The sequence below is a fragment of the Nesoenas mayeri genome (genome assembly GCF_963082525.1).
Source record: "Nesoenas mayeri genome assembly, chromosome: 13".
Classification (NCBI taxonomy): Eukaryota; Metazoa; Chordata; class Aves; order Columbiformes; family Columbidae; genus Nesoenas; species Nesoenas mayeri.
Genome location: NC_137550.1, coordinates 14025460 through 14043461, shown reverse-complemented (window position 1 = coordinate 14043461; position 18002 = coordinate 14025460). Strand labels below are relative to the sequence as shown.

General features: G+C 48.5%; 1 protein-coding gene across 5 annotated transcripts; it reads right to left on the bottom strand.

The window, feature by feature from the left end:
- Window positions 1-422: 422 nt before the first annotated feature.
- On the bottom strand, window positions 423-17901 carry TMLHE (trimethyllysine hydroxylase, epsilon). 5 transcript variants are annotated; one of them, XM_080352776.1, is made up of 9 exons: window positions 17635-17901; window positions 17185-17410; window positions 12180-12363; window positions 10371-10547; window positions 9382-9661; window positions 8153-8272; window positions 4825-5061; window positions 3983-4121; window positions 423-2900 (listed from the first exon to the last, which is right to left on the bottom strand). In XM_080352776.1, the coding sequence occupies exons 3-9, from the start codon at window positions 12355-12357 to the stop codon at window positions 2769-2771; spliced, it is 1263 nt and encodes a 420-aa protein (XP_080208902.1). In that variant the 5' UTR covers window positions 12358-12363; window positions 17185-17410; window positions 17635-17901; the 3' UTR covers window positions 423-2768. The 5 variants fall into 5 exon arrangements, with proteins under 5 accessions (XP_080208902.1, XP_080208903.1, XP_080208904.1 ...); XM_080352777.1 differs by lacking the exon at window positions 17635-17901 and adding an exon at window positions 17555-17618; XM_080352778.1 differs by lacking the exons at window positions 17185-17410; window positions 17635-17901 and adding exons at window positions 14337-14426; window positions 14540-14747.
- Between the last annotated feature and the right edge of the window lie 101 nt (window positions 17902-18002).

Sequence of the window (18002 nt, the reverse complement as noted above, 5' to 3'; positions counted from 1 at the left end):
GCTCCTCGGGTTTATTCCACCTTTAATAGGTGATAGAGACTTATTTTCAAGTTCATGACTCCTTGGAATATGTATATTGTTTTAAGGTGACCACTCTATAAATCATTTATTTGAAGACTTGATTTCTAAGTTTAAGACATTTTCTGAAACACATATATGGGATCACCAGTGTAATGAGAAGGAGAAGGAAGTAGTTCATCATTTATTGGCTGAAAGAGTCAAAAAAGTTCAATTACAAAAACTGATTTGGTATCATGAAAGCAAAGAGCCTGGTCCGTAACACGGCACAACAAACGCCCATAGCAGACAGGCAGCAAGGCCAAGAAGTCCTGTTTTGATGTGAAGTTTTGACACTCAGAAGCTGCTTAGGAAGAATTTAGCCCTCTTGGGAAGTGGGGAAGAAACATAAGATTTAAACAAAGCTCCATCTACTCCTCATTTTATTGTTTGGATGGATAAATTGATTTGAATAATACCTACGAGGAAATGTTTTGCTTCTACATTCACCGTGAACAGATGATACAATCAGCTTGAGGAGCGCATTGGCTTGGAGGTGGCTCAGAAGAGGAGGTTGGTGTCTGAGGACGCTCCGCAGCGGGAGGCAGAGCTACAGTCACCACATTGCTTGTGGGAAAGGCACCTGTGTCGCGACAACCTGTCGTCGATATGCTTTGGTCGGTTCTCCCTTGCGCCAGCCATCATCTTGCACCCTCAGCTCAGGGTGGTGGCAGATTTTCAGCTTCTTGCAGCTGATAAAGACAGAGGTCCCCTGAGTAGGGGGAGGTAAAGCTGATCTCATTGACTAAAGGTATATTTCCAGATTACCCAAGCACTTTCCCTCATATCCCGGGGGCAAAAAAGAGCTAAGGAACCCTCAATATCCTCAAATAATTGGAAAGAAGGCTCCACTGCTCAAGTGTTTCTTTCAAATACCGATCAGGGTCTTTTGTCAACTAACACAGAGGTTGTTTTATGGCACCCATGCTCCAAGCCACAGCTTCACCCAGAAGCACAGGGTGAAAAACCAAGCCCAGAGCACCTGGGCTGGGCTGTGTGAAGGACAGCACGTGTGCCCATTGTGGTTTGTCATTTAAACGCGATTAATGAGGATTTGTAAATCTTCCCATCTAAGTTGTGCTAGTGTAACCTAAGTAGAACCTATAAACAAAAGGTCTGACAAAGAAAGTAACAGAGCATACAATGCAGGCTGCTCAAGGAACCCACTGGCTCAGCCAAGAGGAAAATTCAAGTTCCTGCCTGTGTCTGAGGCTGCTGTACACAGGCCCTGGGAGACATACCTGACAGAAGCCAGCTCCATTGGAACTTGTGTCACCTGCCACCATTGCTCATGTTTCACTTCCTCACATACCCTTCGATCAGCACCTTCCTGCCAAGCCTTCACTCCCAAACCCCTTTCAGCTCCCCATGACTGCAGCTCCCCATAGGCTGGAAACAACACAAAAGGCATCGGAGAGCTCCTTCCGCATGAAGAGAAGCTTTCAAGAGCATCTTTTAACAGCAGGATCGATATATTCAGTATTTAGATTAAATGAGGGCAGCAAGTTTAGCACACGTGTGCTGCACTTGTACCATGGACACAAGAGCATCTTGCTTACACAGGAGAGCCAGGAATGAGGGTGACCAGCCCTGTTTTAAGATCTGGTCAGAGCACAGGGAGCACTTCCAAAAATATGGAAGAAAATAATAAACAAATCCTAAAATCCCCTCCTGGTTCTAAAACTCCAATACTTTTAATAATGATAGGATTTGCTTTTGTTCCTTACACTGTTGCCCTGCAACGTGCCAGACTCTGGTTTATCCTCCCAGGAGCCACAAGGCACCTCTCTATTTATTACCCTCGTGTGCAGGAGAACTGGGTGATGAAAGGTCAGTTGTATCGAGCAGCTAGTGTAAAGCTGCCCTAAGACAAATTCCTTCTTCAGAAAAGAGGAAAGAGCAGGCACAGCAGGAAATTTGTCACCAAATACTCTAGCTGCTGAGCCTTCATCCTTGATACAAGTACAGTGCAACGGGTGGAAAGAACACAAGCATTACTGGAAGTCAGGGAAGCATGAGAAATACAGCCCTTGTCTAACAGTCCTCCCTCCTTCCTAACATGCAGATCTTGCTACTTCCCCCTTTCCTTCTAACTTAATCTTTTCAGAAATACCCTAACTACAGCAGGTTCTCTTTCCAGGCCATCCCTCAAGCAGCATGGATTCTGTCAGGGACTGTTACAGGGGTACATTGTAGGTTTAAGAAGTTGCTGAGATACGCCAACAGCCCTCAGTTTGCATAGTGGCATTTTCAAATAGGGACCATAGACTTTCATCTTCTGTAGAGAGGAAAAGTCCAGCCTGGGGTGAGACAAAACCCCAAAAGATTTCCATTCTGCTCTGCTAAAAAAAAGAAACTAGAACCGCCAGCCGACAAAAATGCTTGAAAACAGGGAAAAATGCAAAGATTCCAAATCCTGAAGGCACTTGATTGGAGGAGCACTTCCCATGGTGTGATTAACCCCCACTCAGCAGAGCCAAGACAGACTGGCTGCAAAGACCAGGAGGAGCTGATGATGTTCCAAGGCAGAACACGGTCCCGTCAAGCTCCCAAAACCTTTGGCTTCCACCCGTTCCCTCTCCTGAGCAGGCACCAAGATCTGCTTGGAGATGGTGGAGGTGTCCGAGGTATGTGCAACATCTTCGGCGTGGTGACACATGGGCACAGTGGTGCTGGAGCTCCGGCTGCCTCTCCACGGAGGGTAGTCCGGGCTACGCTTGCAGCCCCAGTAAGCGTGCGGTGTTCAGCACATCATCTCTTGTCAGGTAGCAGCCGCAGAGCTGGCGGTACCCTGTGAACGCTTCCCGGCCGTGCAGGACACGCCAGTTATCTATGAACAGCGCCTGCAGGAGAAAAGGCCGTCAGAAGGGCAGCCACCGCAGCCAGGACCTTGTCCTGGAGCTGGAGAGCCCTGGAGACTGGGAGAGCAGGTAAGGGTTTGCCAGGGTGGGCATGACCCTTCTTGTTCAACGCTGCCAGACAGCACATGAGACCAAAGCCAGATGTTTCACCTGACTTAGCACAGCTGTTTTACCTGAGGCCAGCAGTTCTGTTCCGCTGCTAACCACAGGTAGCAAAGCGCAGAAATACATTTTGAGCTCTTTCTTTGCTTTTTTGGTTGAGCAATAGTTCACCAGCAACAGCAACTGGCCTTGTCCTGCCTCTACAGTGTCACTTCTGCCTCCCTGGGAACAGAGAGGTGTAGGGACTCTGATATGATCATCTTCCCTGCTGGACCCTTTCATTTTTGGGGCCCTGGGCTCAGGCTGTATCTAGACCCTGTAGGAATAAAACCCCCTTCAAGCAGGACAGCTGAAAGAAGAAGCCAGGCACCGTAACAACTTCAAGTCTACAACTGTGGCTCAAGCTCTTTAAGATCCTCCAAAGCTGCCACCCAGCATCAACCTTTCAAACACGGGGCAGAGCTTTTTCCTTTTAATACCAAGGCATGCTGAGGCACCTCAGCCATTTCTGGGACAGAGAAGATAGCCTAAGTCTGCTGCGATTCACTGGAAATGTAAGGGTTTAAATACAACTTCAGAACAGAAATCGATCCAGCTTCCCACATCTTTATATTTATCTCAAAATACCATTTTCTTCTGGAAGTTAGAGTTGTTTCCAGCCTCTCGGCTTCTCAGTGCCCTAATTTCACTGACTGGAGAGATCTCCTCTCCCCCAGTCAAGACTAACCTTAATCTGAGGCCACGTTCGAATTAAACATTTCTGCCTTATCTGGAAGCTTGTATTGTTTTAGGACAGCAGGAACATACACGACAGATGCCAGTACTGTAACAGACGGCACCTCAGAACAGCTGTAAAGAGGAAAACTGCAGCATAGTAAGCATTTACCTTAGTAGCAACAAGCTTGCACATTCAAAGGGCCATGCTGCCTGTACCAAGCAAGCACGAGCCTCCCAAGTCCTACCTTGCCCGGCTTCAGTTTGACCCACAGTTCATTTTCTGGTCTCCTGAGCTCTGCGGTGAGTGTGCGGTGAGCAGCGTACCAGCGGTGCACAACATCGTAAGGCACAGTGTTGATGACAGCACGATCATAGTTATTGTATCTGGAAGTAAAGGAAAGAGAAGAGGCTGCCCATGTGGCTCCAGGTATTTCCAAAGGGAACCTCAGGAGCCAGCAGGATCAGTCAGTGTTTAAGGGAGGCTACAGAGATGAAGATGACTAGGGAGGTTATGCCACAAAGGCAGGACTTTGAGGAGATTACACAACACTGGGAGCAAGGAGGAATTTACTGGCAAGCGTAAAACCATTTTCCATTGAAGGATGTGCCACAGCAACGGGCAAGACTGAGGGCTGTTGAGAATAAAAGTGTGAAGCAGTCCTGGACAGCCTCCTGCAGTAAGCCGAGCCAGAGCTGCAGAAAGCAGCTTGAATATCCTTTGGAAGGCAACCCGTCTGTGCCCTCCCTGCTCCACGTACGCCAGGCTAGCTTCTAGAGGCTTTTTCAGACAAGGGTTGAATTCTACTGCCTCTCAAATGAAGTGAGATGAGGGCACGGAGCTGAAGGGAGGATGACAGGAGCGAAATATAAGTTCAGCACTGACACCCATCTTTGTGCCAGTGGTTCTGACACTTCCTCTAAAGCAGCACAGCACAGCCCAGGAGGAAACACAGGGTGTTTCTGTGGTTTCACTTCTGCCCCTAAAACATATGTTGGTTTTTAGTTTATGGTATCTTCTGGAGAACCACTACTGACTGCCACAATCCCTTCTCCTCCCCAGAAGCAAGAGGCCTCATGTTGATGTTACCTGATGAGATAAAGCTCGTTGTTCCAGGGATAGACATTGAGGACCGGACCAACTCCAATCATGTGGTTGTGACAGTCTCCCACGTTCTCAACGTACTCGTGCTTCAACGGCACCTTGCTGAGCAGCTCAAATTGGTCAGGGGCTTGCCGGAGAACCTGCTCTGCCGCGTAGAAACCGTCCACCAGCAGCGTCCGCCCGCCCGTGCCCTCGTGCTTCAGGCAGTGAAACACTTGGATGCTGCATGGGCGAGAGAATCCAGAGCACAAGACATTGGCCCCCAGGGACCCAGACAGAGGTAAACAGATGCAGCACACTTCCCTGATGGTTGTGACACGCTTATCTGTAATACAATTCATTTTGCTAAGACCGGCTTGGCTGTACTTGCAATTTCTTCAGGCCCAATCTCACACATTTCGCTTTCTGAGCGGAGGGCTAACTGCCTACACCGCCTCCTAAATTGAGGGCTGTGAGTCTGGGGGACTTCAAGTGGTGTAGGATCAGGCATATATCACCCGAAGTCCATCCAAGCAGTAGGATGCAGAGGTTCAAAAGCATAAAATTAACTTCCCTGCAACACCTCAGAACAAAAGGACAGTTAAAGAAATGCTGGTTGTGCTGCTGAGGGTCTCCAGGAACCACAACAGGAGTCCAGGGTGATTCTGAAAGGCACGTACGCCATGGCCTCCCACACACAGTCAGGAGAAGTCCCTCGAGGCAACACGTTAAAGGCCCTTTGGAAAGCCTGGAGCAGAGAGGTCCCCAAAGAGAAGTTCACCTACAGGGACACCCCGTCCCTAGAGGGAAGCCATCCAACTCAGCTTTTGTCCTTCTTTTACTTCTTCTTCCCTTCATCTGAGCAAGGCAGGCATTGTACTTAGGAACAAACACACAAGAGCCGCCTTGAGCCACCTACTCCAAGTTTTCAATGTACCAAATTCGCCTGGCAGAAAATTAATTGTGACCTTCTGGGAAAGCCTTTATCTTCTCATCTTGCTTCAGGGCCTCTTAACCCCGTCGCACAGTGAGTGATGTGGCAGAACCTTCCAGCTTCACCCTCACCTTTTCACCTGGGTGCTCCAACCACCCTATATACCCACAACAGTTTCAGGACAGCTTTACAAAGTCGCTCCACAAGCACTGGAGCAAAGGACATTCTGTGCCTCAAAGGCAACAACCTGCTCCTGAAGCTTGGGGTGCTGAGAAAACCTCTTCTGAGGGCAGGATCTTTGGTACCTGACAAGCAAGACGATGTTGCAGTCTTCCCCAGAGCTTTGGGAGCTTCTATCCTCTACAATTTGCAATAATTTAATTTGAGACTTGTCAGATTTGGCAATTTCAGGCAAAGCAGAGGGGGAAAGCAGACATTCAAATGAACACATATTTCTTGAAAAACACCTCATTTCATTTAGTAGCAGGTCAAAGACTGTTTCAAGTGTTTTGGAAGCAAGTCTGAAACAGTCTGGGAAGAGGGGATTTCTGGCAGAGACAGGGGCTCAGGAGAGCCAGAAATTCATGTTCTTCCTGTGCAACTATGGTTTTGCAGAATTGCAAATCATAAATGGTTAGCCCTGCTAATTTAGTCTATGCTGTCACTGCTTGATACACTGCAGTTGGCTGCAGATGAGAATACAACTATTCGGAGGGAACCCTCTAAAGTGGAAAAGAAAGGCATAGAAATAGCTAATGAGCTCTATAGTTCTGGCATGGAACAATTTAATCAAATCTCTTTTGTAAGCTGAATTTCTGATTACTAATTTTTTTTGTGTGTGCGATTTTTTGGGGAAGATTTTGTGAGCTCCTAAAACAAGTCAGCCAAGCTGGTAACAATGTGCAGGTCATGAAAACACACGGGCTCTGCAGTCAGCTATTCACCTACAATGGGAAGTCAACTAGATCTGGCTTGAAGTGTGTGGCAGGACTTATGCTTTATGCACATATAATGTCCACAGAACACACTGAAATCCACTTACTGAGCTGCTTTAAAACAAACACTACACCCAAAAGCTTCCTGCCTGGTTGGGCACCTGCTCTGGGTGCTACCTGGGTAGCGCAGCCCCTCGGGTCTGATGGGCTGCTCCAAAATCCTCATGCAGTCAACAGATGCCACCCTTGCTCTGGTTTTCACAGCTCTGGACCACAGAGCTTTCCTGTTAAGATGTTCAGCAAGTTAACAGCCTCACTGGGGAAGAGCTAATCCTGCCCTGGGGCAGGAGGCAGGGACCCGATGACTTCTCTTTGTAGCCCTGGTTCCATAAGAGATCACGGTACTCACACAGCTTCTCCCCCAGGCCATTTCCCAACGATTCCCCTCTTGATTCAGATGAAAGCAGACAAAAAAGAATTAAGCTAGAAATTAAGCCTAAGTCTCTTGCACTTCATTTGTGCACCATGACCAGGGCTGCTGCCTCTTCCTTTCTCCAGCTCTCTGTAAAACTCACAGCCCAGAGGCTGTATCAGAACAGCAGTTTGCAAACTAGAATTTGGGAAACAGTGCTGTAGCTATGAACTGCCTTTAAAAGCACAGACAGGCACGAACTTCCAAGGGCTGGGGAATCCTGGTTTCTGACTACCTACAGGCCTGCACCGCTGCCAAAATGCAAAGCCCAACCTGTCTGAACTGAAGGAGCGTGATTGCGCAGCGTGTACGTGAGCACAGCACATACGTCAGTCACCACTCACAGCCTGGGAGGGCAGAGAGACTGTTACCGCAGGCTGTGCCAAGCAAACTGCTCTCCCTGTTTACCTGAAGGCTGCCAGTAACAAAGCTCAGTCAGTAAAACAAACCAGTGCTGATAGGGGTGAGGAGGGCTTGCCCCAGGTCAAAAGGGTCAAAGCAAACTTTCAGAGCAACCTTCTACAATGGCTGATAAAGGGGCACTTGCTGCAGGAGGAGCTGAGCCTTGCCACCAATAAAACCACAAATGAATTCAGCTCCTCACTTCTGTGAGGTTAAACGCTGTGTGTCGCTTCAGAGACTGATTTCAGATTGTCAGATAAGTATCAGGGTGGCACAGAAAAGACTATATCACTGAGCCACCTTTGTGGCTGCAAACACAACTTAAACCACAGCAACACCAAGCAGCAGGCAGCAACCTCAGAGCCAAGTCCTCTACTCTGCAAGACCCAGAAGTTTCAGGCACAGGAAAAAGTCATCTACAGACCAGCCCTCTCCACACAGATCAGACAGTACCAACCATTGCTGTGTGACTGTAGAAATATATCCCATCAGCAGCACTGGAAACAATGAAGCTGTACTGCTAGTAACTGTATCATTGTGAATTCCTCCTGCCTTCTGCATGTGTGTCTGTGACCCAGCAAAAACACTCACCCACAGGGCTCCTGGAAGTACGTTGTGTCTGTGTGACGATCCAGAGCCAGCTTGGTGTAGGCAGTGTCTCCCCGAGAGAAGTCGGACGTGAAATACCACATTCTGCCATAAATGGTTTCCCTGCAAAAGAGGCGAGTGGTTATCACAAAGTGCTGCAGGGATCAGCTGGCAGGAAAGCGGATCCTCTCTGGCATTTGAGGATACTCCCCTCCATCCTATGTACAGAGTAAATTTAAACAGGACAACTTAACAAAATACACATTGTCAAGAGATGGCACATCTTATGCGTCCTCCAGTATTAAATTTCTCTTTTTGCTCCCCAAGCACACTGATGGCAATAAGTCTTGCTTCCTCTCTACAAATACAAGATCATCTTTCCACACCAAACACCAGCTCCAGTCAAATCAAGGAAGCCACTGAGCGACATGAAGAGTTGCCAGTGTGAAGCCCTTGCTTGTACCCACCACAGGGCTGCCTAACGATCCCATTTTTTGTTCTCAGGATCCTGCTTTTTCACCCACCTCCTGCTACAATGTGCATAGAAGGGAACAGACAGAAGACAAAGACAAATGGTACACAGGGTTAAGGTACCTGGAGAAAAAGTGAGCTGGATATTCCTTGGAGCCCTTCATTTCTATTTGGAGTGACTATTGATTAAAAGAAATTCCTCCTCTTCCAACTGCACAAAGCAAGCTAAACCGTTTCTGCAGCTTGGATAAAACCTGAAACTCAAACCCCAGCTTGCCATGCTCTTGGTGTGTTTTACACAAACAAAGAAAAAACATTCCTCAATATTTTTCTTTAGCAAGAGCTACTAATTGTTTTTGATGTCCCTGGCTCCCATGGCCAGGGCTGCCCTCCTAACCTTTCAAGTCATAACAGGAAATGTCTCTCCTTGCAAAGCTCCCGTCTTCCCAGACAGGCTCCTTCCTTCAGTCACTCCTCTGTGTGCAGTCCCACTGTCACAAAAGTCATCACATGCTCCCGAGGCAGCTCCATAACCCAGAGACTCCAGCCTCTCCCCTAAAAGAGCTCAGATCCCCCAGTGCAACACTGCATCTCTGTTGAGGCTGTACGAGATCCAGACCTTTTGTTTGCAAACCAGGCCACTCCGCACAATACACAGGATAGGAGGGCAGCACCTTTGCAAACAAAAAGAAAATAACAGCCTAACCTTCAAGGCTCCTCTACAAAGCTGTCAGTGGCCTTCCCAGGGCAGCCCTCGTTACCTGATTAAGCTGATCCTTTCTGCTAAGATTTCTGTGTCCTCTTTGGTGGGAGTGACGTTCTCTACAAAAGCAATCCCGTATAACAAGAAGTTTTGCAGGAACTCCTTCAGCCCCTCGTCTGTCTCCAGGAAACTCTGGCAGTCAACAGAAGGAACTTGGGCCTGGCGGTAGATTTCTGCATTCCAGAGAATCCGTGGGTGCATGACCTGCTGCTTCTGCCCCTCGTAGCTGTTCTTCACCAGCCACTCCAGCCCATAGCGCGTCACGTGCCCATCCGGCCCTTCGACAGGGGAGAAGAGTCACAGTCACCACAACTGCACTGAACAGCCCAAGATCGTGGCAGAGCGCAACCATCGCTCTAGGACAGTCCTCACCTTTTTAGTTTTGTCTGTGACAGACTCTTTGCACCCTGATGCCATCCAAAATAGCACCTGCCTAAGGTCAAAAGTCCTAAAAGCATTGTTGTTGCTGCGACAACTCCAAATTCTGAGCTAAGTGTTTCAACTTCAGTGGTTTGGTTTTCTATTGACAGGACTCCAAGAAGTAAAGCACTGAAGACAAGCCCATAAATACAGGTGAGCAACAACAAAAGGAAGAAAGCAGCCACAAAGCTGATCAGAAAGGACAGAAAATGTGAGTTCTGATCAGGGATACCAGCTCAAAGAGGACAGGGTAAGGAAAAGAAAATCAACCATGTCTCAACCAATCTGTTCACTACCTACCTTACCCAGACACTGAAGATAAACACATCTCTACCCAAAAAAGGCTGGGGAAGAGGGGGAGGAAAAACAGACACAAATTTAAGACTGAGGCATGTTTACAGTAACAGACTGCTCAGAAGAGCAGCGCTTAAAATCTGCTTACAGCTAAATCCCTTCCCAAAACAGCTACTGAGTTAGAGATACGGCCACCCTCTCCCAGCAAAACTAAAAGGCTCCCTCCAAGCAGGGCTGGTGGTCTGTACAGAGCACAATCACTTTGCTACTTACATGTGAGGAAGAGCGTAGACTCATCCACTCGGACAGCCTTGGGTTTGATCCCCAGGTCCACGCTGGCTGTGTCCAGGCTGCGCTGGTTGGTCTTGGCATTGTAGCAGGAAGCCGAGCGGCAGTGGTCCCGCAGCCAGACAAAATCGAAACGCATCAGGGTGTTCGCATACCTGAGCTCTGCAAAGACCGACAGGCTCAGAAGACGCATTGGTGTGAACAACGAGAAAAAACAAAGCCAAGAAGCGAAACGTTGAGCCCACAAGTTATGATCTCACTTATAGGGGATGCAAAGCTGTCAGACTTAGCGCCTCTTCACGTAAATTAAAATAGCTTGTCAGATGATAAAGATGAGGCAGAATATCTTCTTAGGAGGCCTGGCTGTCAGTGATCTCACCATGGTCTCCCTTCTTACCAAGTCTGCAGGCAACATTGTCCTGTGACAGGGAGGAGCACGGCTGACAAACATACTTACCTCGATCATCTCTCTTCCACATGTACTCAATTCAGAGCAGCACAGCAGCTGCTGTGTGTAACATTGTTGTAGACCACAGCACAGAAATATAGGGAAGAGTCAACCAAATAATCACACCAACATCCAAACTGCACAAACACTACAGACAACAAGGGGTGATGGTTTTAAACTAAAAGAGGGGAGAATTAGGCTAGATATTAGGAAGAAATTGTTGCCCTTGAGGGTGGTGAGAGCCTGGCCCAGGTTGGCCAGAGAGGTGGTGGATGAACCATCCCTGGAGACATCCCAGGCCAGGCTGGACGGGGCTCTGAGCAACCTGAGCTGGTGAACATGTCCCTGCTCATGGCAGGGGGGGCACTGGATGAGCTTTGAGGGTGTCTTCAATGCAAACTGCTCTGTGATTCTATGATCAAGACCTTGATACAGAGTTTTGACATCCATGGAGCATGACAATAAAGCCTCTCCTCCTTGTTCCACCCTGGGACAGCTTAGGGACACTCAAAGCCCCTCAGAAAGGGGTCAGAGCCAGCAGAGGTGACAGGATTGCTCCTCCTGCTCTAGCTCTACTCAGTTTTGAAATCAGAGTATCCGAGGTCACTTTGGAGTGTGAAAACAACAATATCATTTCTTGGGGCTGCTGTGTTGGATGAAGTACCGAGCAAGTCCCTTTGCTTCCAAATGACTCAGAATACCAACCCCTTGCCAAGTCACCTCCAAAATGACAAAAATCAGTGTCAGACAGCATTTATAACTGGCTTGCTGCATTACTTCACATTAAGACACACTCTCCTTCCTTTTTTTTTCAAGCAGTCTCTCAGTGAGGTACAATTTGTATCAAAAAGGCTTTTGTGCGCCCCTGCTGCTCCTGCCATCCAGCCACACAGGCTGCTTGCAAACCTGCCTCAACAACTGTATTTCATACATCAGTTTTAAGGAAAACCTGCACAGGTGGAGGCAAAAAGAGCTGGGCAAACACCAAACCAGCCATCCTGCCTGCCACTCAGAGCCCTGAGCATTACAGAGAAAATAAGTGAGTGACAGGGCAAGGCTTAGATGCAGTTCTTGCTCAGGAATCCCTTGATTTCTGATTTAGCATTGCCTCGGTTATCATTAAAGTCTTGGCACTAGCAGACAAACCTGCTCCAACGTGCCTTTAGGAATTCCCAAAAGGAGCAGAAAACACAGACTCCAGCGCGCATCCCTCTAACAGGCCATTGCACAAGGTGGGAGGTGGAAAAGAACAAAACAAAACACTTCCAGGGGACAAGGTCAAGAAAATCTCGCTCCTCTCCCCAAACAGAGCCCAAAGCAGGTATAAATGCACTCAAAATACCCACCTAGGTGATCACCGTGTAACTGCCAGGCACACTTCAGGGACTCCGGGACCGTGTGATGCCAGCGAGCAGCAGCAGCGGGGATGGTCCTGTCACGGGGCAGCCACGGCAGGCGAGGGCTGGTGCTCCTAGTCGGCCAGTGCGGCACCACAAACAGCCGGGGCAGCCTCCTGTACCACATCCCGAGCTGTGGGAGAGAGAGAGAGAGAGAGAGGAGAGAACAAGGTGACTGGGCTGTGCTACCGCATCACGTCCCAGTTCCGAGCTCTGCGCCCGTACACCAGGCACTATAAGCGCTTCTGGGAGAGCTGGTCTCAATCCCTGCAATTATAGCTTACAAACAAAAGAGGCAAGTGAGAACTAGTCCACTGAGAAGGAAGAAAAGAAGTGGTCATGATACCTGGCAGCCTGGCCAGAGAGGAGAGTCACCAATGTCCCAGGCAGCATCTGGACAAGCAAAATAACTAAATGCAGAGTTTGGAGTCTCATATTAAAACACCTTCACTGCCACGTCCAAGTACCAGTGTCACTTTTGCATCCTCCCAGGGCCAACGCAACCAGGCCCGCTGCCAAACTGCTCCCAGCATCTAGAATCCACGCGTATTGTTAACGACACACAGAGGATGCAGCGATCCCCTCAGAATTGGGTGCTTTACCCCTTGTTCAGGCCAGCTGCAGTAGTTACTTTCACAGATATCACCAATATCTCGGAGGAAGAGCACGAAGTCGCGTGTGAAGACTGGCTGCCCCCAAAAACTGCGTTTAATGGAAGCAACGGGGAATTAACCTTTAGGGGGTCAATGAATTTTTTAAACAAACAAGCTAATCCACTCCACGCACATCGGCTGGAAACAGAAGGAGCAGAGACAATGGTGTCCTATTTTGTGACCACCACAAAGCACAGCAGAAAATAGCCTGAAGAAGAAACAAAATGAGATCCTAGGGCTTATCAGCAATTGCAGAAGAGAAGGCTGTGTGTTCAGTGGTCTTGTGCAAAAATCCCGGCAAAGCCCCATCTGCTGCAGGTGTCGTCCTTCCCAGTTTGAATTCATCATTCCTGGGCAGAACTACAAGGATCAGTGACGAAGAGAAAAGTGACCTTGGTTAGAGAAGCAAGAACTAGAGGAATCCAGTAATTAGGTCAGTTCTAGAAAAAGCATGAAAAACAATGAGGAGGAGGAAGATGTCTGGTTCTGCTGAAGGACACAGATGGCATGAAGAGAAACCAACTGTGCTTAATTTTAGGCTAGAGATTAGAAGGTGATTTCTCGCAGGGAGATTTGTAACAACTCTTCACCACGAAAAGCAAGGGCTAAACCACTACAAGTTTTAAGAAGTGAAGCAACACCCTATCATGGTTATTTATTTCTGGAGGTCAGGTCTAAACACAGCAGAATTTTAACAATGCTTTGGTCTGAAGTGCATAAAGATACAGTATCACTGGATAAGACATAGACTCTGAGAGCATTTCTTATCCTAGACTTCTGATTTTCCTCTGTTTTATTATCTGAAAAGTACAGGCACTGATGCTTTGGCTGTCAAGCCTGCTTCTACACTTCATTGTTGACTCAGTGCAGAGATCTCAAAAGTTGGTAATGACAACAAAATCAACAGGTGCCATATTCCCAGACAACAACTTGCTAAGCAGAAAAAAGGAAAATACAGCCAGCCAGCGCTAGGGAACAAAAAGAAGTGGAAGCATTTTTATAAAGAGGACACAGTTTGAAATTCAGAAGCACACTTTCCAACCATCGAGTCTTGCAAGGTTCGTGGCCTGTGCACAAGTCACTGACGGCTTTAGCACCACAAAAAAAAATTCAGCGGCTGCTAAAACGCAATACTCGCTCCTCAGCAATCTGCAGGTGATCAGGCTGTCCTGGACGTCAGCTGCTTCCAGATCAGAAGCCAATGTTTTACTCCACGGAGCAGGAGGGGAGGCACTGGGAGCTCCTTACCCACCGCCTGACACCTGCCGTGACCAAGATCTGACCTTGCGCTTCAAACACTGCTGCAAAGCCCAGGAAACCCTTTATAGGTGCTGACAGAGCTGCAACATCTTGAAAGACTCCAGCATTCTCACTACAGACAGAGAAACTGGGGCACTAGAGAACTTACACAGCCAGAGTTGCCAGGCATCTGAGGACGCTTGTGAATACTCACTGTGCCCTTCAGTGGTCTCCAGCCAGAGTGTCAGGTTTTGTAGAAATGCCACTGCAGAATTCTGGGCTAGTACTTCACCTCCACCCCAAGCTTTCAATATCAGTAAAGGAAAAAAGAATTAGCCCAATTTGATATGAAAATTTAACAAATAAGCAAAGAAAATCTGCAGCTATAGAAAAACAGGAGTTCACTATGATATTTACTGGCTTTACACGGCTTAAAGAAACTATTCACTCCCTGAACCAAGCATTACAACTTATAAAGCTGAAGACTATTCTTTGAGAAAGACACACAGGAGGGAAGACTCTGTCCAGCTTGGCTTTTGGATATCAAGGATCTCCACTAACCCAACATGGGGGGAAAAGCAGCAAGGCTGTTTGCACATTCCTGCTATCTCCTCACACAAGGCCCAAAACTGATAGGAAAAGCTCATCTACAAACCCATTTAGAGGTGGCCTCTGCCTGGGGCAGCTCCAGCCATAGTTATCTCTTTCTGCGCACGCTTCCTTTTATCTCGTCCTCTTCCAATATCAAAACTCACCAGAGAATAAACACAGGTAATGGTAAGTGGCCCAGATACTTAATCTAATCAATGAGACCTCTTGCTTCTCTGCTGTTCTTGCTGGAAGCAGACACCACAAAGAGCTCCCAAAGAAGCCTGAAATTAAATCTTTCCAAGACATACTAAAACTAAGAGGAGTTGAAAACAACAAAAAAAATCTACATGATTAGAGAGGATTTACATTTTGCATTTGTTTAATGAGAGCCAACAGCTCTCTCCTGGCTGGAATTAGTTCTGTGAACAGCTGTCTCCCTCAGCCCTCCTGTTGACCTCACTTCTGTGCTTCTCATCTTGATGCTGTCCAGCCCACATGCAGCTCACCTGGGCAGAAATGAAATGCAGCAGCTGAGAGATTTCAAGATAAACTTTCCCTTGAAATTCAAACAAAAAAGGGCAGGAGGAAGCAAAAATTAAACTACCCTGCATGTAAACACAAGTGGACTTTAGGAAAGGAAAGATATTCAGTTACCAAGTCTGCCAAAACAAGACAAAATCCCACACAGACATTAGATGTGAATATTTTTTTCTGTGTGGCTTGTTCTGTCCAAGAGTCCACGTGGTGGATGAAAAACAGGAGCACACACAGAACCCATGTTAGAAGTGACGGGGTGAAACAGGAGGAGCAGAGCTGCAGGTGCGGGACGGAAACGCAGAAAACACAAATATATTGTGATTTGAGGAATTACCATAAGTCTCTTGAGAGAAAAGATGAGAGACAGGCTGTGAAAGGAGGAGGAAGGAAGAGGGGCCTCAGGAGTGGCTCATCTGTCCAGGAGACTTCCCGCCTGGCCCTTCAGCAGTTGGTCACACTGCAGACACAAGAAGCATTTAAAGTCACCAATAATGGTTTTTAAGCTCTTGGATAAAAAGCCACGATCCACATTTTGAGCAAAGAAAAATACTGCACTGGAAAAATCAGTAATCAAGCCGTTTCAGCAATAAAAACATATATGGAAAGAGAAACCACACAAATCTCTGGTGTTTAGCCAACTTTTAGCCAAAATCTTCCAGGAACAGGGTGACCTAGGCTGCTAGAATTAGAGAAGCTGCTCTAATGCCCTGTCTGTTGGGGCTGGGAGCAGACCTGTTTCATTGCTCTGTGTGAGCATGTCCAGCCTGTTTTTCAAGGTTATTTAGCACTGAAAAAACAACCATGTGTTTTTCATTAATTTTCAAACATTGCTGACACTCACGCATCCTTTTTCATTGCTAGGAGCATCTGGCTAAAGCAAAGGTTTCTGATCCATAAGGGAGAGGAAAATTTCAGGAGCACAACAGGCCTTACACTTCAAAAAAAAGAGAGAGAAAAGAAATTGTTTTTCAAGGAAGCCTGAGAAATACTCCATCTGCAAATCTCAGACAGGCCACACACAGCTCATTTAATCTGACATTTCCATCTGCTTTGGAAGACGTACCCAAACACCACTCCGTGCCACTGCTGGAGCGAAGGGAACGTGGATGAAAAGCAAAGCGCTGAGAAGGCTGAGATAGAACTGCTGCCTCGAGAGAGCTGTGCAGGACCAGAGAGCCAAGTACACTAACCCAGGTGACAAAACCCCATGGCTGCCACCTCTGAGACATAGACAATCCACTGCCAGCAGAGTTAAAGGTTTAACAGCCCGAGCTGACCTTGCTTACCTATTAATTACAGAAGAAACAGAAGGCAAATTGGCTGTTCCCCCACTGAGAGAGGCTCCTGCCCCCCTGCAGACTGCACCATAGCAGACAGCTATATTAGATCTCAGCTGTCAGGAATCAGATTCGCCTTCCAGCCCTTCCCCACGAGGGATTTCAATTAAATTAAGAAGCTAATAAAGACATCCTAGACACTGCCAGCTTCACAGCTAGTTCATTTTATATCTAGAAGTAAAGGTAATTATCTGCTCACCCCATGTTTAACACCAACCACCTGACTCCAGACCCTGCTTCCCATAACCTTATTGCCATCTCCTGTTTGCAGCTCCTTCATCTGTATCAAGCAAAGCTTTGTCAGGCTGCACAGCTTAACAGAAACAAGCTCTAATTCTTCCCCACCCCAACAAAGCAAAACAGCCAGCTCTCGTGGTATATCCCCGGTGGGGATTCTTATTGCAGTAAAGTCCTATTATTAAACCGCTTCATTCAGCGGCTCCAGGTCCTACCATGGCAGAAAGGTGCCAGGCAGCTCTCCCAGGCAGGGGGGAGTTGCTTTTTTCTCAGGGAAAGAGAGACAACAGCTCTGCCACCCACAGACTGAGCGGTGTGGTGTCTCACTCCCCGTCCGGACTCGGGGTCAGTCAACGTTACCTGGGACCGGGATGAGACTGAGACGGGGGAAAAGGCGGAACGAGGCTTCAGACGGGCCCGGGACGCTGATCAAGTGACAAAGGGTCGGGGTTGTGATCTCGGCTCTGCCGTCCTGCCTGGGCCAAAAACGCCGCTCGGAACCTTTCACACATTTACTGCTGGTCGTGCTTCAGGAAGCCGGTGCTGCCCGAGGAACCAAAGGCTCTGAATTCGGGGTCTCGCTGACCTTTTAAAGAAAACAAAAACAAACCAACAAACAAACAAACCACGTTACAAACTGCACTTGCAGCTCCTGGTTCCTCAGCGGAGGCGGCCCAAGAGCAGCCCCGGCACTGCCCGCAGCCCGGCGGGCTCTGTGGGGAGGACATACCCGCGGAGCGCAGGGTCCGGCCGCTCCAGCCGCCCCGGGAGCTGACGGGACCAGGATCCCCCACCCCGCCCCCGACCCACCTCCGCAGCTCCCCCGAAGCTCGGACCCGCCTCGGCTCCTCCCGAGCGGCTTCACCGGGCCCCAAACCCGCGGGGCTGCGGCGGGGCCAGGCCGGGCCGGGCCGGGAGCGGGGCCGCCCCGGGGCGGGGCTGCAGCACCGAGCGCCGCCCGCCATAGAGAGCGACCCGCGGGGTAGAGCGTCTGCAGCCATAGAGGTGGTAAGGAATGAGTAGTCCGAGGCGGTAGCACGGACTGGAACAGCACTACCTCTACAGGAGCGGGGCAAAGCGCAGCCCGCACCGGGCGGCGGCAGAAAATACCACCAAGCACCGACCCAGCGGGGATAAAGAGCTGGGAGGCCCTCGGATAGAGCGCCGCCTGCACCATA

What these genes read in the sequence shown, in the direction of transcription:
- TMLHE (XM_080352775.1), bottom strand. An exon ending in GTCTACGCTCTTCCTCACAT is followed by an intron (nt 9,662 to 10,370) that starts GTAAGTAGCAAA and finishes CCCCTGTCGAAG; the next exon opens with GGCCGGATGGGCACGTGACG. An exon ending in AACGAGCTTTATCTCATCAG is followed by an intron (nt 4,122 to 4,824) that starts GTAACATCAACA and finishes CTTTACTTCCAG; the next exon opens with ATACAATAACTATGATCGTG.